We start from the raw sequence: 26,926 nt of genomic DNA, 5'->3' as shown, positions 1-26,926 counted from the left end.
AAATTAAGTAAGTAGCGCCCGGTTTAGGTGGGAACACATATAAAGAGAAGTTTTTGGTACTTTTTTGTTCTTCAAAAGGTACTTTTTAAAATATCTATAATTTTGAACCTAGAAATATGAAGTTAAGCATGTAGAGCTCGGATTAATGTAGATCGTATAAAATGGGCTACAATTGGCATTTTTTGATTTTTTGTAATAAAATTCGTAATGACTGTTTTTTAACACATCATGGTGAAATTTTTTTTACCGTAATCTTCTGAAGTAACCAATTTTATTTTGGAGTTAATTGATAAATGCGTGAAATTTTTTTATTTATGTTAATATTATTTGAATCAAATTAGTTTTATTCTATAATACTACAATTTTACTTGTTAATAACTTCCAAATAAAACATAAAAATTACTTCCTGAGAATGACTTCGGATGTTGTGAGTTTGAAATCAAATAAAAAGAACATCGATCCTATGACAAGCCTGTGTTAAAATCTTAACTTCTTACTCTTTCATGGAGTAAATTCTATTGCTTTTTCACTTCTTTGGAAGATCTATTTTTGCTGGGTATTGTAACAGAAGAAAAAAACGAATTAATTAATTTTTTAAACATTTATTATAATATGACATGAAAAATATGTATGTTTTTTATTAAATGTTTCTACGCATTGAATTTAATTCTAACTAATATACAATGGTTATAATCCCTGGGCAAATATATTAATTTTTTCTATATACAATTATTCACAAAATGGGTTAAATTAAATTATCGGGGTTTTTTTGTTTCCTTTAGAAGGGAAATATATAGATAAACTTAATATTAATGACTTAGGAAACTAAAATGAATAAAATAGTTACAAATAAAATTATTATTATTATAAAATTACACAATTTATATATGTAAGATACTCGTTAGAGATTGAATGGATTAATGATCACAATATGCATATAAAACAGAGTGCATTGGGGTGCACTTCAAAAGTATAAAATAGAATTTATAAATGTAATTATTCCAAAACTTAAAAATTATATTAAAAGAAAAAGCATCTTTATTAGGCATTTTTGACTTTGGGACTCGTGCGTCTCAATATCAGTGAAGACCAGTTGCAGAAGGGTATCTCAAAAGCCAAAGAGAAGACAATAGAGGCTAAGTAGGTGATGACGGAGAATCCCGAGCAGAGAACGCACTGGTGGTGAAGAAAGATAGAATTAAAACATAATTTATGAACTTACTTAATTATGTACTTACCAACATAAATGGATCAGCATGGGTACTGACACTGGTTAAACCGAAAAATAGCGCAATCACAAATGGATTTAATAAATAAATTCCATATGAAAGTCTATTCAAATGTTGAAACGGTTTGGCTTCCAAAAATCTAGACCAACAGGTACCGCGTCCAGTAGCACTGCCAATAATCATCCAACAAATACTTAACGAAAACAGCAAACGACCCAAAACAAACAAGGATATGGCCATTATATAGGACATGTCACGTTTAACGGTCGAATAAATGCAAATAAAGAATGTCAACAATGATAAATTCCATAAGCATTTCTCTTGAAATTCACTTAAATCGAATTCTCGCTTCTTATGCTCTAAGAAATACCAACCAGCTACAGCTCCCATTATATAGGGCAATACACGCACAAATGGACTAATGTAAATTTCAGTGCCGGTGGCAAAAAAGGTATCGAATGATAATTGGAAATTGATATTTAAGCCAATGCGGAATGACCATACCATGTTGGCAATAAAGCAGCCAATAGTTAAAGTCTTGGCCAATTTGGGATGTCTAGAAGTAATTAAAAATTAGTTATCAAATTCTAAAATTATTTCTTTTTAATAAAACTCACTTGGCATAGGTAAATAACAAAATGGTGGCAATTACAAAGTACTGCATTTCACATGCCAACGACCAGGTCCAGTTGAGACACATATCTTTGTGATCAAATAAATTTTGAATAAATAAAATATTACGCCACCAATAATTGGCACAGTTTTCATCAAATCTTTCGTTGATGTGATAAACTGACACTTTGCTAATGTAGACAAATAGCAGATCCACCACAGCCATTACCACAAGATAAAGGGGACCAAGTCTGTGAAATAGAATTTTATAATTTAGTTTTGTTTTTGATTTCATTAATTAATATGCAAGAAATATTTTCAAGTCATGTTGTACACTTATTATTGGACGGGCCTAACTAAAATGATTTAAACTAATCGGGGATTTTACAGCCCGAATTTCGTCGAAGACATTTATAGACTACTGTATAGTCTAGTCTATAGACTAGACTATAGTCTACAGTCTAGTCTACAGTCTAGTCTATAGTCTAGTCTACAGTCTAGTCTACAGTCTAGTCTATAGTCTAGTCTACAGTCTAGTCTATAGTCTAGTCTATAGTCTAGTCTATAGTCTAGGCTACAGTCTAGTCTACAGCCTAGTCTATAGTCTAGTCTATAGTCTAGTCTATAGTCTAGTCTATAGTCTAGTCTATAGTCTAGTCTATAGTCTAGTCTATAGTCTAGTCTATAGTCTAGTCTATAGTCTAGTCTGTAGTCTAGTCTATAGTCTAGTCTATAGTCTAGTCTATAGTCTAGTCTATAGTCTAGTCTATGGTCTGGTCTATAGTCTAGTCTATAGTCTAGTTTATAGTGTAGTCTATAGTTTAAACTATAGCCCAGTTTATAGTATAGTTTATAGTCTAGTCTATATTCTTGTCTATAGTATAGTTTAGTCTAGTCTATAGTCTAGTCTTTAGTCTAGTCTATAGTCTAGTCTTTAGTCTAGTCTATAGTCTAGTCTATAGTCTAGTTTATAGTGTAGTCTATAGTTTAAACTATAGCTCAGTTCATAGTATAGTTTATAGTCTAGTCTATATTCTTGTCTATAGTTTAGTTTAGTCTAGTCTATAGTCTAGTCAATAGCCTAGCCTATAGTTTAGTCTATAGTCTAGTCCATAGTCTGGTCTACAGTCTAGTCTATTGTCTAGTTTTTTGTCTAATCTTTAGTCTAGTCTATATTCCAGTATATAATCTAGTATATAGTCTAGTATATATTCTAGTCTAAAGTCTAGTTTATAGTTTAGGCTATAGTCTAGTATATGTAGTAGTCTGTAGTCTATTCTATGTTCTAGCCTATAGTCAAGAGAAAAATAAGTTTAGTACTACCTAGTACAAACTACCACATGTTGGTTAAAGAAGTATAATTTGGATCTTGGACCTAGTCAAATTTGTTGGAAGTTGGCACAAATTATGGCTATTTAGCTTCTGAAACTCGGAAATTGTTCCAGTCTAAATTTAATACGATTTAATTTTCAAAATATTTTTAACACGTAAAGAAAATTTCTCTGAATTATAAAAACATACCTCAAATAACGATGGAAAAACATTTTAAAGAATTGTTTGGTATTTTGGACAAACGAATTTTTGCGTATCATTTCCATTTTCTCCGAATTCCTTAGAAAATTATAAGTTTGTAAGAAACCACTGTAAAGAAATCAAAAGGAATATACAATCATTTCAGATGTCTAAAGTATTACCTTTAACAATTTCCCAACATACCTCACAGTAAAGAATACATCCACCAAGACAGGAGCTGAACTGACATATTGAAAGAACACCTTTTCAGCATACGAGATCAAAAAAGTTTTATTATTTACAGTGAAATACATGTACCACACCACATGAAACACCAAAATCCATAGAGCACATACAGAACGCAAACCGTTAATGACGGGTATTTCACTAGGTTTAGAATCCTTCGTGGAAAAGATTTTTGCACAGTTCTCCTGGATGTCAAAACACATGATAAAGTTACGTAATTTGGGATAATTAGCCAAATTAATATCTGCTATATTGTCATTCGTAGAGGCATCTGTTTCAGCTAGAGGAGGTATATCATTCAATTTTGGCTCAACTTCCTTAGGTTTGACTCTCAGATGTGAAGCAATTAAAATCATGGCCAAAATAAATGCTATAAATACACTGATCAGTTTAAAACTTTCTCTTTCGAAAAAGTTTTCCGATATTTTTAAATCTTTCATGTAAAGCACTTCAGGTTGTATGTCATATATATCATTCTCCACAAAAAGACCTTCTTTAACATAATCTCCCATAAGTTGTTGAATTTCATGCGAAACACAAGATGAGGGTAAACATAGGCCAACGTGAATGATTTGTTCAGACATTAATTTGATCTCAACTTGCCAAGGCGAATTATGACGCAAATACACCACACGATAGTCCATATCGAAGGGAGCAATTTCCTTGATAATACCCAATTTCATAACACGTGGAAAGTTCTCAGATAAAGTTATGCCCACCGGACGGCGCACAGCACCACAGGCTTCTTGACTGCCAAACCAGAAATTTTGACCAAAAACAAAACCGGCCGGTTTAGAGCCCGAAGCATCCAAAGCTTAATAAATGAAATTAAAGTTTAAAATCTTATTTTAACCAAATATGCGATTTTTTCGTACTCACCTTTCATGGCCCATGGTTCCTTTCTCAATATGCCCTTCTGAATATTTCTCAAATGTCTATAACATTGTTGATTGACACTGCTGGCATTGACACTTTTAGCTAAACCATAAATAATAGAGGATTTGACTAGATGCGTCTCATAAGAGGGTGATATTAAATTATAATCCACTCCATCTTCTTCCTCTTCTATAGCATTCTCTACCATCTCTTGGTCATTTCTTAAAGTATCATTTTCATTATTCACTATGTTATAATGATTGAGGAGAGTTGTGTTTATTGGTAAATAGTAACTGACATTTTTACGATTGGCCCGCGAAATTTCCACACTACTTAGAATGACCAATGCCGCTAGTGGAAATAAAATTTTCCATCTTACCGTCGTCATGGTCAAATAGTGTTAAAGGCTAAAAAATGAAATAATGATTTAGATTAATTAAGGATGTTATTTAAAGATTACTTAAAGCTAATGTTTAAAATATCTAGTGGAAATAAGAAGTAAAAGTTTTCGAAATCTAAAATTGATAATTTTCAGATAGCGGAACTACATAAAATATGAGTTAAAATATTGACCGATTTCATGACAAAATTAACGGCTTATCATTTCGGATATCCTGTTCTATAGTGAAGCGTCTCCCACAGAGGGTGCTCATCATCGATCGAAACAAATAGTAGTTTTGAACTATAGGGCGATTGGTTACATTTAAAATTGTATTATACTGTAAGGCGAGCCATAACCAAATACTCTCCAAGAAGTAAGCTTTACATTTGATTGTTAAGAGGTCACTAGGAAGTAATCGGTAACGAATGAGTGAATGTAGGACAAAACTCGTGGAAATTAACCTATCGAATTTAAAACCATTCTTGAATTGAAAATATTGGCTAGAAAATGATGATATTCTGGAATACTTTTATTTGACATTTCCAGTCTTCTCCCGAAATAAAACCAAATATCTCAATAGCAATATTATTTTAAAACTAAGTTTCTGAATATCGAACGATAATATCTAAACCCTATATTAAGCTTTTCCCGTGTATATTTATTATGCAAAGGAGCCCACCACAGATTCAATGGTCTCCTAGATATATTTCTTCGAATTTGACATATTATACATTCTTCCCACCTCTTAAATTTCGGAATAGATTCTTTATTGGGGGCTTAGGCCTAATATGGACGATTTATATAGAATTTCGTAAAATGGGGTCGGCCCTCATGAAGTTTGTTACAAAAATTTAGGTTCTTCCATGTCGATTTTTTGTTATTTTTAAGTCATTTAGGAGCATTAGTTATATTCAGCATAAAACAAGAAGAAACAGTCTTCCTAAACATTGGACCAAGATATCATCGCAAAGATTTTCCCCACCAATACTTGCCATGTAATGCACAACAAGCCCTTTAGTGGCCTAGGTCATTCCCTCATCCTAACCTTTTAAAAGATATAGCAATATTGGTCCTAACGTTGTCATGATGCAATATTACGCTTTGTTGTTTGTCTTCATATTATGATCGTTTTTCGGCCAATACGACTTCGGTACATGTTCCCTTTGGTCATTAAATCTGGTAAGATTTCAACAACTTTTAATAGATGACCCTTTTGATTACACCAAAACAGAGCATCACCTTAACGCCAGGGATTTTTGGCTTGGTGCTGATTCGGCTGGTTGGACGTGCTTTACATATGATCCCTTATGCTTCGGGTGGGTTATTGTTATGTTAAGCCGCATTTCGGACAAGCAAAACAGTCTTTCAAGGTCTTTGCTTCAATTGACATTCGATTCCCCAACTTTTGGATGTATAGTAGGATACAACGATATTTCAAGCTCAAACATACCCAAATTATTGTAGGAAAAGCAAGTCACGCAGAAATCATGGACCAATTTAATTTTAAGTTGTAAAAATTACGAATTAATACCAGTTCAATGTAAATTCCTTTTTAAAATAAAAGATCTATTAAAAAATGTATATAAAGAAACATTTCTAAGCCACTGTGCAACTGATAAAACAAATAGTAACAAAAACTACTAATATTTCGTATTACAACATCTTGGCCTTAACGCATGTCAAAGGGTTGGTATGAACTAAATTGCCAAAAAAAATGCACTCAAACATACACCAAAATATTCCACTCTATAAAAAAAATTTAATTTAAAATGAAAAACATAAAACTGACATTATTCCATGGCTTAAAAATTAACAATTCAGTTTATAAACTTAATAAATTTTATACATTTTGTCGCCGAAACAGTCAGAAAATAAAACGGTTAAATTTTTGGGAAAAATACCAAAAGGTCATATAAATATTATTAATTTTTAAAACGATTCTTGAAATGTTGTTGAATTGTAAATTTTTTTTTTATAAAAAAATATATATATAATTGTGTACTTTATTTGGGCCACTGCAGCTGGCAATTCATTAGCAGATTTCGAACTAAATACATACACACAAAGATACTCTGATTCACAGTCGTACGATAACCATAAACGGCTAATGCAATTATTGACCCAAAGCTGCTGCTGCTGGCTGATGGAGCCGGCCAATATTAGAGATAGATGAAAAAACAAAACAAATACTGGCTTTGTTTAGTAGGTGTTTGTTGTTTAAATTAACAACTTTAAAACTTAAAAACAAACTACTAAATATAAATAAAAATTAAAGAAAAAAACCCTAAAACCACAATAATTTTATTCAAAAGCAAAAAATTACTTAAAAAATAAAAAAAAATTATGTTAAATTTACAACTATTTAGATTAGTTGGTGTCTTGTACTGATCTTGTCTTATGGGGCACTCGTAAACTCCAAATTTCATACATACATATAAACCAATATACACATAATAAGTAGTCATTCAGTCATAAAAAAAGATACATCTACAATAGTTTAAATTAACCTTGAAATTTAAAAGAGAAAAAGGCGAAAAAGAAGAAGAAGAAAACAAATAATAACAACCACAGTTTAGTTTAAATATGGCACAAACCATGGTTTAATTTTTTCCATCACCAACACCAGCAACAATTTCTGTAAATTTTTTTTGTTAAAATAAATTTTGCGCATTTTATTCATTCAACAATTTATTTATTTAGATATTAATTAAATTTATTCATAAATTCATTTCGGTGCAAATTATATTTGTAAAGAAATTGTGGTTTTTGGCTGAAGCAAATAACACTTTAGTTTATTTGATTACTTTGAAGGCATTCAATTGTTAATGCTGCAAGCACTAAATGACCTCAATGACAAGTTTTTCATTGATTCCATGGAGTGATTAGCATCCTGTTCCAATTAAACTTACACATATTTATATGCACGCTATAATTGGTAAAAAATTAAAATAAGAAGAGCTCAAAGATTGATCAAAATCATGTGGATTAAACCACATAAATAATATGGAATAATCCTAATGAAAAAAATCAACTCAATCAGGTCCGAAGACAGTATAATGGTATGTATTCTAGACGAGAAAGAATATTAAGATATTATACTGATTGAAAATTCCTAGATTCTGAACATCGGACCATAACATTGATCGACCTTTTTTTGTTTATTTTACACTCTGTAAGAGTTATATGATATTATCATATAGCCATACAGGAGCACAGCGGGCATTCTATCTTGAAGACCTCCAACCTCGTCAATAATTGAAGTCTGCCGGGACTTTAACTGGTGGTGTCAAATGCTACGCTCTTTTCTAGGAATGATTTCGGTCCAGGCTGTGGTTGTAAAAGTACCACCGTAAAATAACTCCCACACGCAGATGTTAATGTAAAACTTACATTTTAATAGGTCATTCAAGATCAGAATATCGAAAGGGAATGATTAGGCCGCGAACACTGTCCTAAGAGACGACGTGAACTCAATCTATATTGATAGCTCAAATATAAAAGGGGTATGGGATCGACTACCTAAAATCTGCACAGCCCTTCAGTCGAAAATATATGCCATCGATACAGCCGCGATAAGAATCTGGGAACTAAATCACGAAAATTGGACTATAAATATAAATATTTGCTTTAATCAAAGCTCTTAGCATCAATGTCTTTAAGTCGATATGTCTTCTCAATTGTATTCAATCATTGGTATAACTGACACAATATCACGTTGAATTGATATGAACATGAGGGTATCCTGGGAAATGAAATACCTGATGAATGCGCAACAAAAGGGTCGTCCAAAGATTTAACCCTTGCGCAAAGAGATATCCAGTCTGATCTAGCCCACTCAGACAAAGGATAGGACTAAGTCTTACTTGTCTCTTAGTAAGAACTCAATTAGGCTTCTAACTGGTATAATTACTGGACCCTGTATGATTGAACATTTGTCGGAACGTATGGGCTAGCCACGTTATATCTACTGTAGAAGCTATTTCGAAGAAGAAAAAGTGGAATCGTTACAACATCTTCTATGTGATTGCCCAGGCTTACTAGTTGTTGTTGTAACAGCTCGACTGTGGCCGATAGTTCTTTCCTGGGGAAAAAACTTTCGGTTGATACAGCTGTTGCTGGGTTGACAATCTTTGGCCGAGTATGACTCGGGTCGTTCCGGAGCGAAGATCCAATTGTCGTGGGAACGGGCTTACTAGTAAACATGATCGGTTTTATTAGAAATACCGACTCATTATCATGGAGACCTCAGAAAAGATGTAGTCAACGAAATTGGGGAGGGAAACCATTCTCTCAACATAAGGGAATGGCAAATCTTAAGGGTATCACAATGGGCCACAAAGCCTTCGGGTGAACTCGCTAACTAGCGAGCAAACCATGTAACCTAAACCTATGTCAAACATCAGAATAACTATCGAAATAGAGCTTTTAGTGGGAACTTGGGACATATATTTTGATTGCCGCAATTATATTATTTTTAAAAGCGTTATAAACTTAAACCATTGTCTGAAAAGAAATTTATATTCCCAGTAAATTATGGAAAATATGGACTAATTCCGAAAAACCACCAACTATATTACGAGGAATTACTTTTAAGGGAAAAATTTCATTAAAAGTATTTTTAAAATTTGTATAAAATTTAGTTGTGCCGCTTTTTTTCGAGATACTATTTAATAGCGTCCGACCGAACGTTCGGTCGAAGTTATCATACATCCTGGCTGTACAATACATTTCCGATATACATAGGTACAGAACTCCTTTTTAACTGTTCGTTTTATTGGCTGATTTGAAAAACTGTTAACCAGAAAGTGATTAAGAAACTAAGAAAAGTGAAACATTTAATTTGAATTATCTAGTTTCCACTACAAATCTTTGATCTCATTTGTAACATTGAAATTTTCTAGGTTCTTATTCTCAGTCAGACTGTCAGTCTCTTAAAAGAACGATAGGACCTAAACTATTGTTGCAGTTTGATTGGTATTCAAAATGGACAAAATCGGTTTACATTTGAAAATGGCCTCCATAGTTCGGTCGGACTCTACTATATTTCTGGGTATGGTGGCTATATGAAATAATGGAATGACTTTATCCATTTCTTTAGACCAAAAAAGCCTTTCATCCAATTTTCTTAAAAAATTGTATCGTGCTCACAAGCTTAACAAGAACAAACAGTCAATCGACTCAGAAAATTTTTCTTATCCGATTGACATACTCGTACTGAATGAAGTATGCCAAACTGCATACAACGAAGTTTTTTTCATTATTCTGAAGATGTTATTTTAGAAGTCCAATATTTATGGTTAAATAATTTAAAGAATTAATTTAAATTGTCCAATTCACTATCTATGTCGTATCGTTGTAGATTTGTATATCATAAAAAATTTTCAAATAAATTTATTTGAAACAAAAACAAATCAATAATAAAGAAATTACGACATACAACCGTAAAACACCGATTGTGAATTGGACAAATTGGACAAAGTTACAACTATTGACCTATTTAGCTTCACATATAAAATTAACTATTAATAGAATAATATATTTACTTTAAACTTAAGTTATTTTTTAATTCATTGATAACCACCAAAAATCTGTTTTCAAAAATATTTAAGCTTCTTGTGTTTTTTATTTATAGAAACGTATAATTATTATTTTGATTTTTATTGCCCTTTTATCCAATAACCGGTTATTTTTCCACTTTTTTGGTAATATTTAAAACGATCAACTAAATTAACATTAAAACATGTAAAAAGTTATAGTCGGGCGAAGCCGATCATATAATACACTACACCTGGATACGAATTAAATGTGATTTAGTTTCCATAATAGAGCATTTAAGTTGAATTGTACCTTGACTCAGATATACTTAAGTCATTTGAAATAATGGACCAATGTTAAGTTTTTTCAATAGGCTTCATCTACGGTACCAAAGAAGATCATGAGCCAAATTTCATTGAATTATCTAATTGCAACCTGTAGTTTGATTACAAATTTTACAAGCCTATTCGGGGGTACAGTTGTATGGGGGCCAGGTAATATAATGGACCAATCTTAACTATTTCAATAGGCTTCGTCCCTGGGACAATGGAATATCATATTAAATTTCATTTAATTATCTTCAAAATTGCAATTGTAGTTTGATTACAATATTAACATGGACGGATGGACAGACGGCTAAATCTACTCAGAATGATTCTGAGCCGATTGGTATACTTTAAGGTTGGTATAGGACCAATATTATTGTGCGTTACAAACATCAGTAGAAACCCAATATACCCTCCCAACTAAAGTGGTATAGGGTATAAAAACTGTTATTATCAAATATTTATCTCAAGTAGCTAAATATTTAAATAAGTACTTGTATTACAAACTCGATTTAAATGTTAAGAACATTAAATTTAGCATTCGATTAGATACTCAACGCGCTTCACAGATTTCAGTGCATAAATAATTAAGCGCACGAGTGTTTAAAATGTGAAATTTACTTTGGTTAATGGGTGAATAAACTTTAAAATGTTGAAATTTTTTACTAAGGAATGTGCTGAATCTTATAGAACCATCACCGGAACATGTAGTGGTATTTCTAAGGGTATCACAATGGGCCGAGTTAGTCGCTAACTAGCAAGCAACCCACGCAATCTAACCTTATTCGGAAAGGCAATATACAGTAAAGACTCCGATTTAGGTGCTAAATTTTAAGATTTTTTAATTCGTTCTACTATTAGTCCCAGTTTTGCCAAACAAAGAGGAAAATGTCCCCTATTTTTGTTCTTTAAAGGGCTGTCGAGGTTATATATATACTAGAAGTCCAAGGTATTATTGGTGTTCCATATACTTTTTCTTTGCAATATTGATTTCAGAGCATAACATGGTCCCCTCTTCCTGTACCACGTTAAGTTTCTCCTGCAGGTTGTGACCTTGGAAGTAGATAGACCTCGTATCAAAACTCCATATAATACCTTGTTAAAGCTTTACTAGAATATGGCACGATGCATTAGCAAAGAGAACTTTTACATTCATCTAATTTTTAAGACTAGCATTGACGTCTGACTGATACATCTATGGTCTACAATATGGCAAAGAGATCTTTTTTCATGTGGTTCAACTACAATCCATACACATTTTACGTGGTCTATACAGAATCTTTGTGATCGAAAACCAACATCTTCGTTTCGTAAATTGAACTGGATTAAATGCCATATCTAGGTTATTGATTATCTGATATTGCCCATTAGAGGAGCGTTGCAGTTGTTCAAAAGATTTATAGCTTCAAATATCTCGAAAGTTCCGTGTGGCTTTAAAATAATAATAATATATCTTTTGGAATAAAGCTTACACTTACACGGAAGTGTGTTATAATGTTCCTGTTTTCCCAGACAGCTGTAAGGAATAGTGTCTCATCCATTTGTTAACCAATATTTTATAATGATCTCGCATATTGTTATCCTGGCTCCTATAACTAGGTTATTAAACATCTTCTCCAATATTCTGGAGCTTCTCGACTTTTAACCAGGTGATTTTGCCAAATTTAAAAGACATTTTATACTCCTTCTTTGATTCACTTTCGTTAAATGTTAGATCAGATATCCAAGGGATGGGTTGTTGTTTCGAAATGCCGGTAAATTGCTCTTAGGAACTTAAATTATGTACTCTGATCTTGTATTATGTCTTTAAGCTTATCTAAGGAAGAATTTTCGATGGATTTCGTTTTTTACTTGATAGGGGCACAATTTGCCCCCCTTTAATTGCCTACATCCAAGAGTGTTATTTTTTATTTTCTGGATTACGATGTAGTTGTTGGATGTAAAATATGTTAGGATTTCAATATGTTTTCATGTAACCGACATATATTGCCCTGTGTTGTTTCGAAATTCGAGTAAATATGTTCTTAAGGATTTAAATCAGGTTCTTCGATCTTGTATTTTGTCTTTACTCTTATCTACGAATAATTTTCGATGGATTTAATTTTCCCTCCTGATATAGATGCAATTTGTATATTCTTATGAGGAAATAATATTCCTCATACTACCAAATTACTATTAAGGCATTTCTCCGGTGACATGTTGTTCCATTGCCATCTTCATGAGCGAGAAGTTTCCATCACTAGAACTATATTCTTTCTACAAATTGTCAGAACAGTTAAATCAGTTGGTACATAGCATTGCCCCTACAGTCCTATTACTATAACAGGAAGCCACTCATTCATGATTGGCCTTCTTGCATTGCAAGATGTTGTGAGCTCTCCAATCTCATGCAAACGGGTTTCGTAAATACATATAACAGTTATGTTATATTTTCGAAATTTATTGCATGAGAACGTTTCTTGTTCCTAATCGTAACCATTTTATGAAATATGCTTAATCAGTTGGTTACAATTTGCTGCAGTTTCGGTAATCGTATCTTCATAATATCAGATTTTAGAGGATTTTGTTATGATATTGGCTGCACGTGCAAGAGAGGTTTTCAGTTTAGGCTTTATCCATAAATGCTTTTTAAATTAAGTGAATTTGCACACTTCCAGAGTCATATTCTTAAAGGTATTTTCCCACAAAAAAGTACTTCTGTAAGCTTCTTGTTTTGAAAACAAAAAGTTTGGGAATCACTGATGAAAAGAATAAACAAACTTTTTCCATAAACTTATTTTTTTATTGACGTAAACCTAAATGTATACAATATATTAATAAATATATATTTCTACAAAATAATTGATCTGTGAAGGTTAATTTTTTATTTCTAATATTTAATCAATACATCTTTTTGATAATTATTAAAAACCCAACATACAAAGTGTCAAAAAATTTAAATACCTTGCATTGCCTATATATTGTTAGAAAAATATGCCCGAATACATTTCAATTCAAATACAATGAAATACATATATATGAATGTGTTGGAATGATCGCAAGTACTTATGAGTGTGTTTAGTTTTCAATCGTAATTGATTTTCAATGTCATTAAGAATTCAATAAATAACTATATAATAATTGTTTATCATTTTTGTTATTTGGGTTATTGAACAATGTATAATCGTATTTAGATACAGATTTTATGGACTATAAACAGATTGATTGTCTCAATTTAATAAAGAGAGAAAATAATATTTATTAATCTAAATTAAATGAAAACTTGAAGTATTTATTAATTATTATTTAATTATTTAAATTAAAATATAATTACACTAATTGAGTATTAATTGCGCTAACCTAGTTGCATTGTTGCAACAAATGGATTTTAGACTTTCTGTCATTCAACTAATTGGAATAAATTTCACTAATTAACAAATAAAATCTAATTCAAAACAAATTTGTTAATATTTTAAACAAATAATATCTTTCCAATTTTTTCCCCAAAAAAAAAAATGTCAATGACAAATTGTGTTGTCAAAAATTTCCTTTTAGCAATAAATGTTTTCAATTCGTTATGGTTGACTTGACGGGCATTTGTCAAAAGCAATCGTTCAATATGAGATCAGATCATTTGAATATTTTAGAACTTTAGAAACTCACGTCCGCACTTTAGAATATTTGTAATAATTATACATTTATTGTCTAATTATACACGTGTATATTATACTCTGTTAACAAATGTCTGTAATATTTGATGATATATTAATATTTACTATAATTCTTTCAGATTTGTGAGAAACCTCAAAGACGTAGTTTGGCTTTTTTGGGGAAAACCGCAAAATTCGTACTAATATTGAAATAAGAATTGTTAATAGAAAAAGTCAACTAATTATTGTATTTTATTTAGGGGGAAATACCCCTTAAACTATTTCTAGAGTTTTCTTTACACATCACTAACCTACATATTATTTCTTTATCTTTTTTCCTCCATTCATCCAAATAACCAACCTCAATAACTTACTATTTGATACGTATTTTTCATAACAATCACTTCATTAACTTCATCATCGAATACATCTAAAAGATAATGTTAATCATTATCATCTTCTACATCGATCTCATCTTTTCAATATCCAATAATCGTACCAAACAAACAAAACAAAAAAAAAAACACTTCACACCAACAACTTTAAAATTGCGTAATAATTTCAGTACTACCAAACAATTACGAAGTTTCATTAACAACAAATACCCAAAATACTATAAGGACGGACGTACGGTTCAGATAAATGGATGATTTTTTTTTTTTTTTTTTTTTTTGGACAGACAGATGTATAAATACGTAAACCATCATCAAGTTTATACCAATTTTTAATATATACATGGTTTAAAAGAAAGGTAAATAAAAACAAAAAATATAAAACCAAAATATTTTAACCTGTATAATGAAAACAACAACGACAACAGCAACAACAAAGTGTGTTAATAAAAGCAAAATAACTTTAGTCATTTAACAAGTTGGTAACTAAAGTTTTTTTTACCGACCTTAAATGAAGCAATGTGAAATAGAGAAGAAAATCCCCATAAATAATTTACACAATTCAGTGCAGATTCTAAAGGGTAAAAAGGGCAAAATAATCAAATAGTTTTTATGGAAAATAAAATTAAATATAGGAACTAAAATTAAATATAGGAACTAAAAGGAAATATAGTAACGATTTAAGGAAAACTAGCTAGCTCCAATAATAGTTAATAGAACTGTTGCCTTATAAATATTTATATAGAAAACTTTATTGTGACATATGTTAAGATTGCAACCTTTTTCAAACATTAATCGTTTGTACCACTATATGATGATCTACACCTCACATGTATTAAATAAAAGCAATTTTTTAAAGATGTTCAGATAAAAAGGACTAATATACAATATCATCAAACCAACTTTTAAAAACGTACATAAATTATTCATAGAATGTCATCTCTTCAAGTAGTAAACAAAAAATGTATTCTAGGTCCATTATTTTCAAATTTTATTTACAATAGATATGAACAAAGACTAACAAATCTACAAGTCATTCTACACAGCACCCGAACTTTTCCGATTCCATATCGGTGACTTTAAAATATATACTTAACATATTGAATCTGAAGATATCAATACAATTAAACCCCCATAGTCAGTCGGTATCCATTATTAGTGTAACCAATCATCACCGTTTTACGACTTTTAAGATCGAGTTTCCTTCCACGCATACGCTTTACACCCAAAAAATACGCAATTTCGCCAAATTGGGTTTCTTTCCAAACCATATTTCCGCAGGTGTTTTAAAGTTTTGTAGCGAACTTGTTGGACATCGATTTATCGTGTATGTTGCATTTAGGGCATTTTCATGCCACATGTTTTTCGGTATATTAGATGTCTCTTACCTTATCTATTAACGTGCGGTTGAATCGCTCAGCGACATCATTCTGCTGAGGACTATATGATATTGTGGTCTCAATTTGTATACCGTTTTCTTTATACCAATCTTGCTACTCTTTTGAAAGGTATTCACGGCCCTGATCAGAAGTTATTTCTGATATTTTGGAACCAAACATTGATGTTACTTTGGCTTCATATTCTTTTAATGACTTAAACACTTGAGATTTATCTTCTATAAGATAAATAACAGAAAAATAACTGAAATCATCAATAAATGAAACTATGTAACGAGAACCATCCATTGCTACAGGATCTATAGGTCTATAGAAATCTCTATGAATTCGTTCTAATATTCGTGTTGCTCTATTTCGAGTACCATCGAAAGGACCACGAAAATGTTTTGCTTCTACGTAAACATCACAAAAGCCAATCTTTTCAATTTTATTTTTCAGATTTAGTATCATTTTGCTTTTAACTAAGGAATCTAATCTTTGTTGATCTTTATGACCAAGACGACGATGCCATCCTTATTGCATGCATTATTATATAAGTTGCCATTTATGAAACCAGTACCAATTACTTCTTTATCTTTATTAATGCATGATTGTCAATAAACTTCACTTGAGCACCAGCTTTTGTTAATTTTCGTACTGACATAATATTGTCTCTTAGATCTGGTGCATATAGAACCTATTTTATTTGAATATCATACTCGGAATCCATTTTACAATGTATCTGACCACTTGCTTTAGCTAATACAGATTGGTTGTCTGTGGCAATACTGATTTAAATAGGAACATCCAATTTCTTCAGTTCAGAAATATAACAGCTTTCATTGACAAGATAATCGCTAGCACCAAAATCTAATCTTACTATTTAGCCTCCGGTAGGTTAGTGGTTAGTTTTCCAGTCTGGTAGACCGGAGGTGGTGGGTTCGATTCCCACCTGACACACTGGTTAAGGAGCGCACTAGACTATAGTCTAGTCTATAGTCTAGTCTACAGTCTAGTCTACAGTCTAGTCTATAGTCTAGTCTATAGTCTATTCTATAGTCTAGTCTATAGTCTAGTCTAGTCTATAGTCTATAGTCTAGTCTATAGTCTAGTCTATAGTCTATAGTCTAGTCTATAGTCTAGTCTATAGTCTAGTCTATAGTCTAGTCTATAGTCTAGTCTATAGTCTAGTCTATAGTCTAGTCTATAGTCTAGTCTATAGTCTAGTCTATAGTCTAGTCTATAGTCTAGTCTATAGTCTAGTCTATAGTCTAGTCTATAGTCTAGTCTATAGTCTAGTCTATAGTCTAGTCTATAGTCTAGTCTATAGTCTAGTCTATAGTCTAGTCTATAGTCTAGTCTATAGTCTAGTCTATAGTCTAGTCTATAGTCTAGTCTATAGTCTAGTCTATAGTCTAGTCTATAGTCTAGTCTATAGTCTAGTCTATAGTCTAGTCTATAGTCTAGTCTATAGTCTAGTCTATAGTCTAGTCTATAGTCTAGTCTATAGTCTAGTCTATAGTCTAGTCTATAGTCTAGTCTATAGTCTAGTCTATAGTCTAGTCTATAGTCTAGTCTATAGTCTAGTCTATAGTCTAGTCTATAGTCTAGTCTATAGTCTAGTCTATAGTCTAGTCTATAGTCTAGTCTATAGTCTAGTCTATAGTCTAGTCTATAGTCTAGTCTATAGTCTAGTCTATAGTCTAGTCTATAGTCTAGTCTATAGTCTAGTCTATAGTCTAGTCTATAGTCTAGTCTATAGTCTAGTCTATAGTCTAGTCTATAGTCTAGTCTATAGTCTAGTCTATAGTCTAGTCTATAGTCTAGTCTATAGTCTAGTCTATAGTCTAGTCTATAGTCTAGTCTATAGTCTAGTCTATAGTCTAGTCTATAGTCTAGTCTATAGTCTAGTCTATAGTCTAGTCTATAGTCTAGTCTATAGTCTAGTATATAGTCTAGTCTATAGTCTAGTCTATAGTCTAGTCTATAGTCTAGTCTATAGTCTAGTCTATAGTCTAGTCTATAGTCTAGTCTATAGTCTAGTCTATAGTCTAGTCTATAGTCTAGTCTATAGTCAAGTCTAGTCTATAGTCAAGTCTAGTCTATAGTCTAGTCTAAAGTCTAGTCTATAGTCTAGTCTATAGTCTAGTCTATAGTCTAGTCTATAGTCTAGTCTATAGTCTAGTCTATTGTCTAGTCTATAGTCTAGTCTATAGTCTAGTCTATAGTCTAGTCTATAGTCTAGTCTATAGTCTAGTCTATAGTCTAGTCTATGGTCTAGTCTATAGTCTAGTCTATAGTCTAGTCTACAGTCTAGTCTATAGTTTAGTCTATAGTCTAGTCTATAGTCTAGTCTACAGTCTAGTCTATAGTCTAGTCTATAGACTAGTCTATAGTCTAGTCTATAGTCTAGTCTATAATCTAGTCTAAAGTCTAGTCTATAGTCTAGTCTATAGTCTAGTCTATAGTCTAGTCTATAGTCTAGTCTATAGTCTAGTCTATAGTCTAGTCTATAGTCTAGTCTATAGTCTAGTCTATAGTCTAGTCTATAGTCTAGTCTATAGTCTAGTCTATAGTCTAGTCTATAGTCTAGTCTATAGTCTAGTCTATAGTCTAGTCTATAGTCTAGTCTATAGTCTAGTCTATAGTCTAGTCTATAGTCTAGTCTATAGTCTAGTCTATAGTCTAGTCTATAGTCTAGTCTATAGTCTAGTCTATAGTCTAGTCTATAGTCTAGTCTATAGTCTAGACTATAGTCTAGTCTATAGTCTAGTCTATAGTCTAGTCTATAGTCTAGTCTATAGTCTATTCTATAGTCTAGTCTATAGTCTAGTCTATAGTCTAGTCTATAGTCTAGTGTATAGTCTAGTCTATAGTCTAGTCTATCGTCAAGTCTATAGTCTAGTCTATGGTCTAGTCTATAGTCTAGTCTATTTTCTAGTATATAGACTAGTCTATAGTCATTTTTTGCATGGTTATTTTCGACCATACATGACAAAGAATTATCATAGTCCGATTTAAGTCGGATTTGATTCAATAAAATCCTATCATTAATGTTAAACCGTTATAAACTCAAACAGATATCACCCTCAATTTATTACATATTTATTAAAGGTTTATCATTTCATTTAAATTCAAGTCCAAATTCAATATTAAGCGGATTTTTCTAATTCGCAACTCAAGTTCAACTTGACATCCGCTTTAAATTTACTGATTTATTATTTCGCAATAACATGATTTGCTAAATTACAAACGATTTACATATGAAATTATGCAAAATGTACTACATGTACTACGTATAAAAAACTCGATTTTTGGACCTATTTTATAGTACAAATTAATCATATCTTATGGTTTCTTACATTTACATTTCATTCGATGTAGTTTTTGCATAAATTAATTGTTTATAATTTAAATAGTTTTGCACAATATTTACAAAAATAACAATAATAAAAATATAATAAATAAATAAACATAAATTAAAGATTTCAAATTTAAATAATTAACTTTGTCTACGACTACCACCACTCCTACAAACAAACATTTTACAATATTAACAAAGTTACACAATTTTTGTTTGAACACTTGAAAGAAACGAAAAACTCTCCAAAAATCTCTTTCTACTTCATGATGTCTAATAAAATATTTTCAAATCAAACTGATGGTTATTTTTATAGATAGGTTTTCATTTATGTGGTATTTTTTGTTATAAATCATTTTGAATATAAAAATATCAATATAAACTTAATTAACCTACAAACATACTCTCTTTCTTTTTTGGCAATTTCCAAAAAAACCAAACAAAACCACAACACAGCACACACATCCACACGATTGATCAATGATCATTATTTTTTTACTCTCACTCTCGTTTTTATTATTAAACTTGATTTTGACATTATAATTGTTGTTGTTATTGTGTTATGCGGTAACTGATGACCCATGAAAAAATGTATCCACCAGTAAGTAGTTGATCGGTCTGTCGATAAATTAAATTTTACACATTTTAAACCTTAGTGGAATTGCAAAGTCATGGTTGAAACAAAATTAATTTTATTTATTTCTTACATGAGGATGCATTTTATCTGCAATTGAAGTTAAATTTACTTGAACACCCTACGCTAAACATAAGGGGCAATACAAATGATATTTACAACCATAATAATATTTTTTATTTAGTTTATATGTAGTAAAATCGGTTGAGACAACTATTAACGCCTCACAACTTAACTTCACAGTAATCAGAGTTTGAGTGTGAGAGGTTTTATTAAGTGTAATACATGTAGGGCTAATGCAAGACTGTCTTAAACCGTTAAACTGATTTAACTGACTTGTTTTTAATTTCTCTTTTTCACCTGACAAGTAGTTTAAATTTGACAGTTTCTTTTTGCTCTCATGTACAACCTGATTTTGTATAGACACTTTTACATAAATACAAAGTAATTTATTTAATGGGTTACTACTGCAACCAGTAACTCTCATTTTTTAGCAAAATATTAAAAATATCTGTTTATATTATAAAATAGTAAATTTTTAATTTTATTATATTTTATTTTATTGTTTATGTCGAGTTTATAGTCTAGATTGTATTCTAGTCTAATCTATATTCAAGTCTATATTGTAGTCTATAGTCTAATCCATATTCTAGTCTGTAGTCTAGTCTATATTGTAGTATATAGTCTAGTCCATATACTAGTGTAATTTTTAGTCTATAGTCTAGTCTATAGTCTAGTCTATAATCTAGTCTATAGTCTAGTCTATAGTCTAGTCTATAGTCTAGTCTATAGTCTAGTCTATAGTCTAGTCTATAGTCTAGTCTATAGTCTAGTCTATAGTCTAGTCTATAGTCTAGTCTATAGTCTAGTCTATAGTCTAGTCTATAGTCTAGTCTATAGTCTAGTCTATAGTCTAGTCTATAGTCTAGTCTATAGTCTAGTCTATGGTTTATTCTATAGTGTAGTGTAGTCTATAGTCTAGTCCTTCGCTTACTGTGTAGTCTAGTCTATAGTCTTGTATATTCTCTAGTCTATAGTCTACGATGACATCTCCCATCATATTTAATAATGAGACAATCACTTCCAATCATGTTTTGCAAAGGAAATATTCTAAACCATTTTCCGGCAAAGAGCCGGGTAGAATTGCATTCAACAGTTTATATATCCAATTAGTCAGATTACAAACTTGCAATAATTGTTCCTTCCGACAAATCAGAGAACTTTATTGCATAAATTGAGTGACATGTACTTTTTAGACGCTAAAGTTCACACAGACCATTATATAACATCGCAAGAAATGTAATAATAAAACTATCAAGGTCATTATCATACATAAATTTATGATAATTTTATATTGAATCTATTTTTAAATCTATTTTTATTCTTCTAAATTTCACAGCATTTTAGTTAATTTCTATATATTTGTAATAACATTAATTAATATGCAAAATTTTTTACATGTCTTATTTTCCAACTTTTCAAAAATTGAAATTGCAGCTTTGAATAACTTATTTTTTTAATATTTCTTGTTTTTTTTATATATATTTTTAATATCTTTACATCATTTTATTGTTAAACTTTATTTAAATTTCACATCATTATTATACATATTTTTTGGGTGATTTGTTAATTTGGACTTCGAATATGAAAGGGGAACCATAAAGAAAAATAGGGTACAAACAGAAAAAAAATAAACAGACAAACAGCGACCTTGACTTTTTTATTAGTTGCGAATTTATTTTAAATAATAATAACACCAGGTATTTATAAATTTAAAATACATACAGACAAAACTAAATAAATTTAAATGATTAAAATAATGATTAAAATAAATTGCAATGTTTAAGCAAAACTTAAAAAGATTTGACGTTTTATGAGCATAGCTGTGTTATGGATTTCTTTTATAAAGGGCTACATATGTATATTAGAAAACACAGAAACATAACTTACAATGTCATTTTTGTTACTTTATAAGAGGAAGAGATTTTTTTCTCGAACTAACTCTACGATTATTTTTTTATGGTTCATTTGTTTTACACGCTTTGAATTGCAATTTTATGTTCTTTATTATGACGTTTATACATAATTATACGTTAAATATTTATATATGAACAATTCCACATTAAATTTAAAATGTTGTTGTTTTTTGGACATTATCAACGAATTTTGAAAATGCACAGAGGCTTAGTTAGTTTGTACGTTCCGTTGCGTGAGGAATCTGCTGTTAAGAGTTTTTTTTATATAAAACGCAATAATTTTTGACAACATCACTGTCAAACTAATGACAGTTGAAGTTGAATTCAAATCAGCTGATTCTTTACGGTAGGAAACGTAGTAACTATAGGCTCAGGGCTTAGTTGGTTTATACATTACATTCCGTGATTTACCAGCTGATTCGTTTTTGGCGTACGAAAACCATTTAATGTCGAAAGTTTCATCGTGAGGTTGTTTTGTATTGGAAACATGAATCAGCTGATTCTTCACAGAACAACGTTGTTCGTTGAACGTCAGTTAGTCTCTACGTTCCTTTTCGTGATGGATCATCTGATTTGTTTAGTTAGTTTATACGTTGCGTTCCGTGATTTACCAGCTGATTCGTTTTTGGCGTACAAAAACCATTTAATGTCGAAAGTTTGATCGTGAGGTTGTTTTGTATTAGAAACATGAATCAGCTGATTCTTCACAGAACATAACATTGTTCGTTGAACGTCAGTTCGTCTCTACGTTCCTTTTCGGGACGGATCATCTGATTTGTGATACAAAAACTCAACGGCAATCACACGGTTAAGCAAACATCTTAAACAGGTTTCCGTAGGCCAAAAATTAATCAGCTGATTTTTCACGGAACCTAGAAATTAACTGAGCTTCTACAGAGCCTGAATGGAATCTCCACGAAACTGAATTATTAAATATTGAAAATTATGCAACTTTTAACCACTTAAATTACGTTTGTTTTAAAAATGTTTGGGAATTGCTGTTGTTATTGTATTGTAGGCTGTGATTAACGGAATTACAATATAAAAAACCACATCCCATTGCCCTCCCAATAAGTATTTTAAATACGTAATGTTTTTAACCAAAATTGATTTTTAATTGCAAATGTAACATTTGACGTATGTACTTTCTTAATATGAAAGTATATAGGTAAATTATTTTAAAAATATACCTGTTATTTATTTTTAAAACACAAAATATATATTTTTACTAAATTTCATGTTTACAATAATTAATGATTGTACAGATACAGAAATGATTAAATAACACATAAATTATCTAGTATTTAGGAAGTAGACATTATTTGATTAAATCATTATATAAAAATTTCAAGATGTTTTTGAAACAGGGATGAACTAGAAACTTCCGACTACTTGTAATGGCAATTTTTATAAGACGCCGTCTTATGTAACTCTAGGCCGACCATATTATACCCTACACCTGTATACGAATAAAATGTGATTTAGTTTTCATAATAAAGAATACAATGCATCAGATACTTAAGACATTTATTGTTTAATAAAACTATGGATATTTAACATAAATTTTAAAGTGACTTTTTATAGGGCTAGAGTCAAATGATAAGTATAAAATTCATAAGGGTCATCGAGGCTAGTATAGAACTTGGTTTAGCAGCTTTTTGTCTAGATACGAGTATATTAAACATAATTATGAACTTAAAAGCCCTATTTGCGGGTTAAGTTTTATGGGCCTAGGTGAAATAATGGACTGATGTTGACCATTTTCAATAGGCTTTGTCTACGGTACAATAAAAGATCGTGTCCCACATTTCATTGAATTATCTCCAAAATTTCGACCTGTACTTTGATTACAAGGTTTACAAGCCCTATTTGAGGGTTCAGTTGTATGGGGGGACTAGGTGAAATAATGGACAGATCTTCGTCCCTGGGTCTTGAAAATCAAATAGACTCAGAAAATGATTCTAAGCCGATTGGCATACTTAAAATTGGGTCCAATCAGCACAAACCCAATATACCCTCCCCATTAAAGTGGAGTAGGTATAATGAAAAGCGTTCAACTTTTAATATATTCCCTACTTTGGACCCCCAATAGACGTGTTGAAAATTTGAAACAGGGATGCCAAAAAGAATAAAATCTATCAAGGAATTAACATTTTCACTGACAGTTAGAAGGCATTCAGGGTGATATCAGGTGATAAGATTACATCTAAAACCATAAGAAAGCTTAAGCCGAATACTCATCGAGAGGTATCAGATCACCCGCGAATAATCAACATCGAAAGAGAGAATAAACTTAATTTTTAGATAACGGAACGAAACCTAATGAATTCAAAATAAAATAATAAAAACAATATACCCACCATTAAACAGTATGCCGTAAATGCTCCCCTACACTGAAAATAATCCATGCTCAACTTTACGAAAAAAATTCGTAACTTCTATTTTCGTAATATTTACAAAAATTTCGTGTATAATACAAAATATTATTTAATAAAACCCTTTTCTATTTTTACGAAAGTACGAAAACCTTTTGTAATATTTTTTTCTTAAATTTTAGCGAAATTAAACATAATGATATTAATTATATTATGATTAAATAATACTACAACATTTTTATAAAATTTAAGAAAAAGTATAATGTTATTCTCGAATTATTTTCATAAAAAAATAATAATAATTTTGAACTAAAATTAGAAAATTTATTTTAAAATGGACAAAAATGTTTGAATAAATTAATATTTCGTAAATTTTACCATATTTATTCAAAATTTCCCTTTTTCAATTTATGTAAATTAATTTTTTCAAGAATATTTTGCATTATACTAAAATATTTCGTACAATTTCATATATATTACGAAAGAATTTCGTGGTGCGAAACAACGAACGATTCGTACAATGTACGACATTTTTCGTATACATATATTAGTCATGGATTTTTTTCAGTGTATAAACAGTAATGTGCGTTAAATGAGTTTTCTGAATGGAGTCCTATATAGGGGGAAGGGATAATTATGGAAAGATTCTCATAAAACTCGGTAGAGAGATTTGTGTTCATAAAAAAACTTACTTATATTGATTTTTAGCTTTATACTTGTAATTTCAAGCCAGACTATAAAAATATGGGCGAGAAGGAATCTTATTAAATCACTTTGGATATAGAAATGGTGGGTAGAACCTCATAGATCCTATAAGGTAAACCTAACTAAAGCAGGAGGAGAAACCTTCTGAACAAGTTTCAGATTAGTGGATACAGAATAGTAGTACATAAAGAGTGTAGATTTAGATGATTGTAGAGCTTCTAGAGAATGTAGTGAAACTCTGTCAATGGCGAGCTTTCGCCGAGATAATATATGGAACATATGAAAAACTGACTTTTTGATCATCGATATTACCTTCACAGATGACTATATAAGATTTTTGTTTTTACCAACAAACATAAGAAAATGCGAACAACATTCCCGACATAATATCCTAGGTTGACAGACTAAACTTGATCATTAAAATGATTTTTTTTATTCAAATTCACTTTTTGGATGAAATTTTAACAATTTCAAGTTCTATCGGACTAAAAACACCCGATATAGCTATACACCTATAAACCTAAACATGAAAATTTCTATTAATCAAAAGATCTCTTTTTATGATTCAAAATGTGTAAAAATGGCTAAAATTTGTATATTATTTTGTTTGTTTTTAAATTTAATAAAAACATTTTATGCAAATTAAATCAATCAAACATATTTTTGGGTAATTTATTAAAGAAACAAACGTTTTATACTTTCTAAAGCCTAAAATTGACTTTAGTCAATACATCATGTAAAACTACAAATGAAATTAAATAAAATAATAATTTAAAACACGTGATTATTTATTGATCATACATTTAAATATAAAAATTTATTGAAGGTCGTATTCAAGTCCTTGCAGACCATATTAATATTATTTTTGTAATTTAAAATCGAAATGTATTATTACGATCACTTTTAGGTCTGTGATGATAATTGCTCAATTTGCAAGATAACTACTACATAATAACTGTTTCAAAATGGGCTAAAACGTTTTGGTTTCTAGATCTATGTAAAAATATATATTTTTTTCAGTCCTTATATTCTTATTTGATAAAACATAGGGTAACATTTTAAATACCGGGCATGGAGTCTTTATTTACAAATTTGTATATTTTATTTCAACTTATTTCGAATATGTGCAATATTTTCTTTTAATCTCATCTTTTCAATTTGCTAGATATTTACTTATTTATATCTTACACTGTTACAAAACTTGATTTCAAGGACACTTTTACTTTTTCTTCGTTGATTACAGGTACAAAAGAAACTTTTTATTTCCACTTTAGTAAAATAATTTATTTTCGATTTTTCATTTCTTATTTATAAAAAAACTCTCAGTTTAAATATAAACTTATTTTATTTACTTTTTTTATGTAATTTTTCAACACTCACACCTTTTTTTAGATGATCGTAGTGAAGTATAGTAAATTTGAACTGTTTGCGGCGCGGGATATACGAAAAAGCAGCAATTTTATTAAACACACGTTAATTCGTACCGAAAAAATGTTGAACAAAAGTTTTTTTTTACTCTTTTTTTGATTTTATTTATTTATTATTGTAGTTTTTGTATATTTTAGTATTTTTAAGATCACGTCTCCCGAATTTTGTTTTGTGTGCGTTTTTTTCAACGAGTTGTATGCGTGTGCTTTTTACTTTTTTTTAAATTCAAATTTTATTTATTTTTGATTTTCGTAATGGAGCTGTTAGTTTTCGAACAACTTCTTAACTTAACGACGTCTTTCGAACAAATGTGTGCGACTGCATAAATACGT

The 26,926-nt window shown here is 30.5% G+C and overlaps 1 protein-coding gene across 2 annotated transcripts; it reads right to left on the bottom strand.

Annotated features, from left to right (window-relative positions):
- Positions 1-606: 606 nt before the first annotated feature.
- On the bottom strand, positions 607-26,926 carry LOC111688954 (nose resistant to fluoxetine protein 6-like). Of its 2 annotated transcripts, none has more exons than XM_046955390.1 (7): positions 26,519-26,926; positions 4,479-4,882; positions 3,558-4,413; positions 3,363-3,482; positions 1,847-2,092; positions 1,239-1,785; positions 607-1,176 (listed from the first exon to the last, which is right to left on the bottom strand). In XM_046955390.1, the coding sequence occupies exons 2-7, from the start codon at positions 4,861-4,863 to the stop codon at positions 1,042-1,044; spliced, it is 2,289 nt and encodes a 762-aa protein (XP_046811346.1). In that variant the 5' UTR covers positions 4,864-4,882; positions 26,519-26,926; the 3' UTR covers positions 607-1,041. The 2 variants fall into 2 exon arrangements, with proteins under 2 accessions (XP_046811346.1, XP_023307233.2); XM_023451465.2 differs by having other exon boundaries at positions 26,549-26,925.

This window comes from Lucilia cuprina, chromosome 6, assembly GCF_022045245.1.
Source record: "Lucilia cuprina isolate Lc7/37 chromosome 6, ASM2204524v1, whole genome shotgun sequence".
Classification (NCBI taxonomy): Eukaryota; Metazoa; Arthropoda; class Insecta; order Diptera; family Calliphoridae; genus Lucilia; species Lucilia cuprina.
Note: the sequence above shows the minus strand (reverse complement) of the source record. Positions and strands in the feature narration are given on the sequence as shown.

What these genes read in the sequence shown, in the direction of transcription:
- LOC111688954 (XM_046955390.1), bottom strand. Translation starts at nt 4,863, where the DNA reads ATGACGACGGTAAGATGGAAAATTTTATTTCCACTAGCGGCATTGGTC. An exon ending in GGAACCATGGGCCATGAAAG is followed by an intron (nt 4,414 to 4,478) that starts GTGAGTACGAAA and finishes TCATTTATTAAG; the next exon opens with CTTTGGATGCTTCGGGCTCT. An exon ending in TTGTTATTTACCTATGCCAA is followed by an intron (nt 1,786 to 1,846) that starts GTGAGTTTTATT and finishes AATTACTTCTAG; the next exon opens with ACATCCCAAATTGGCCAAGA.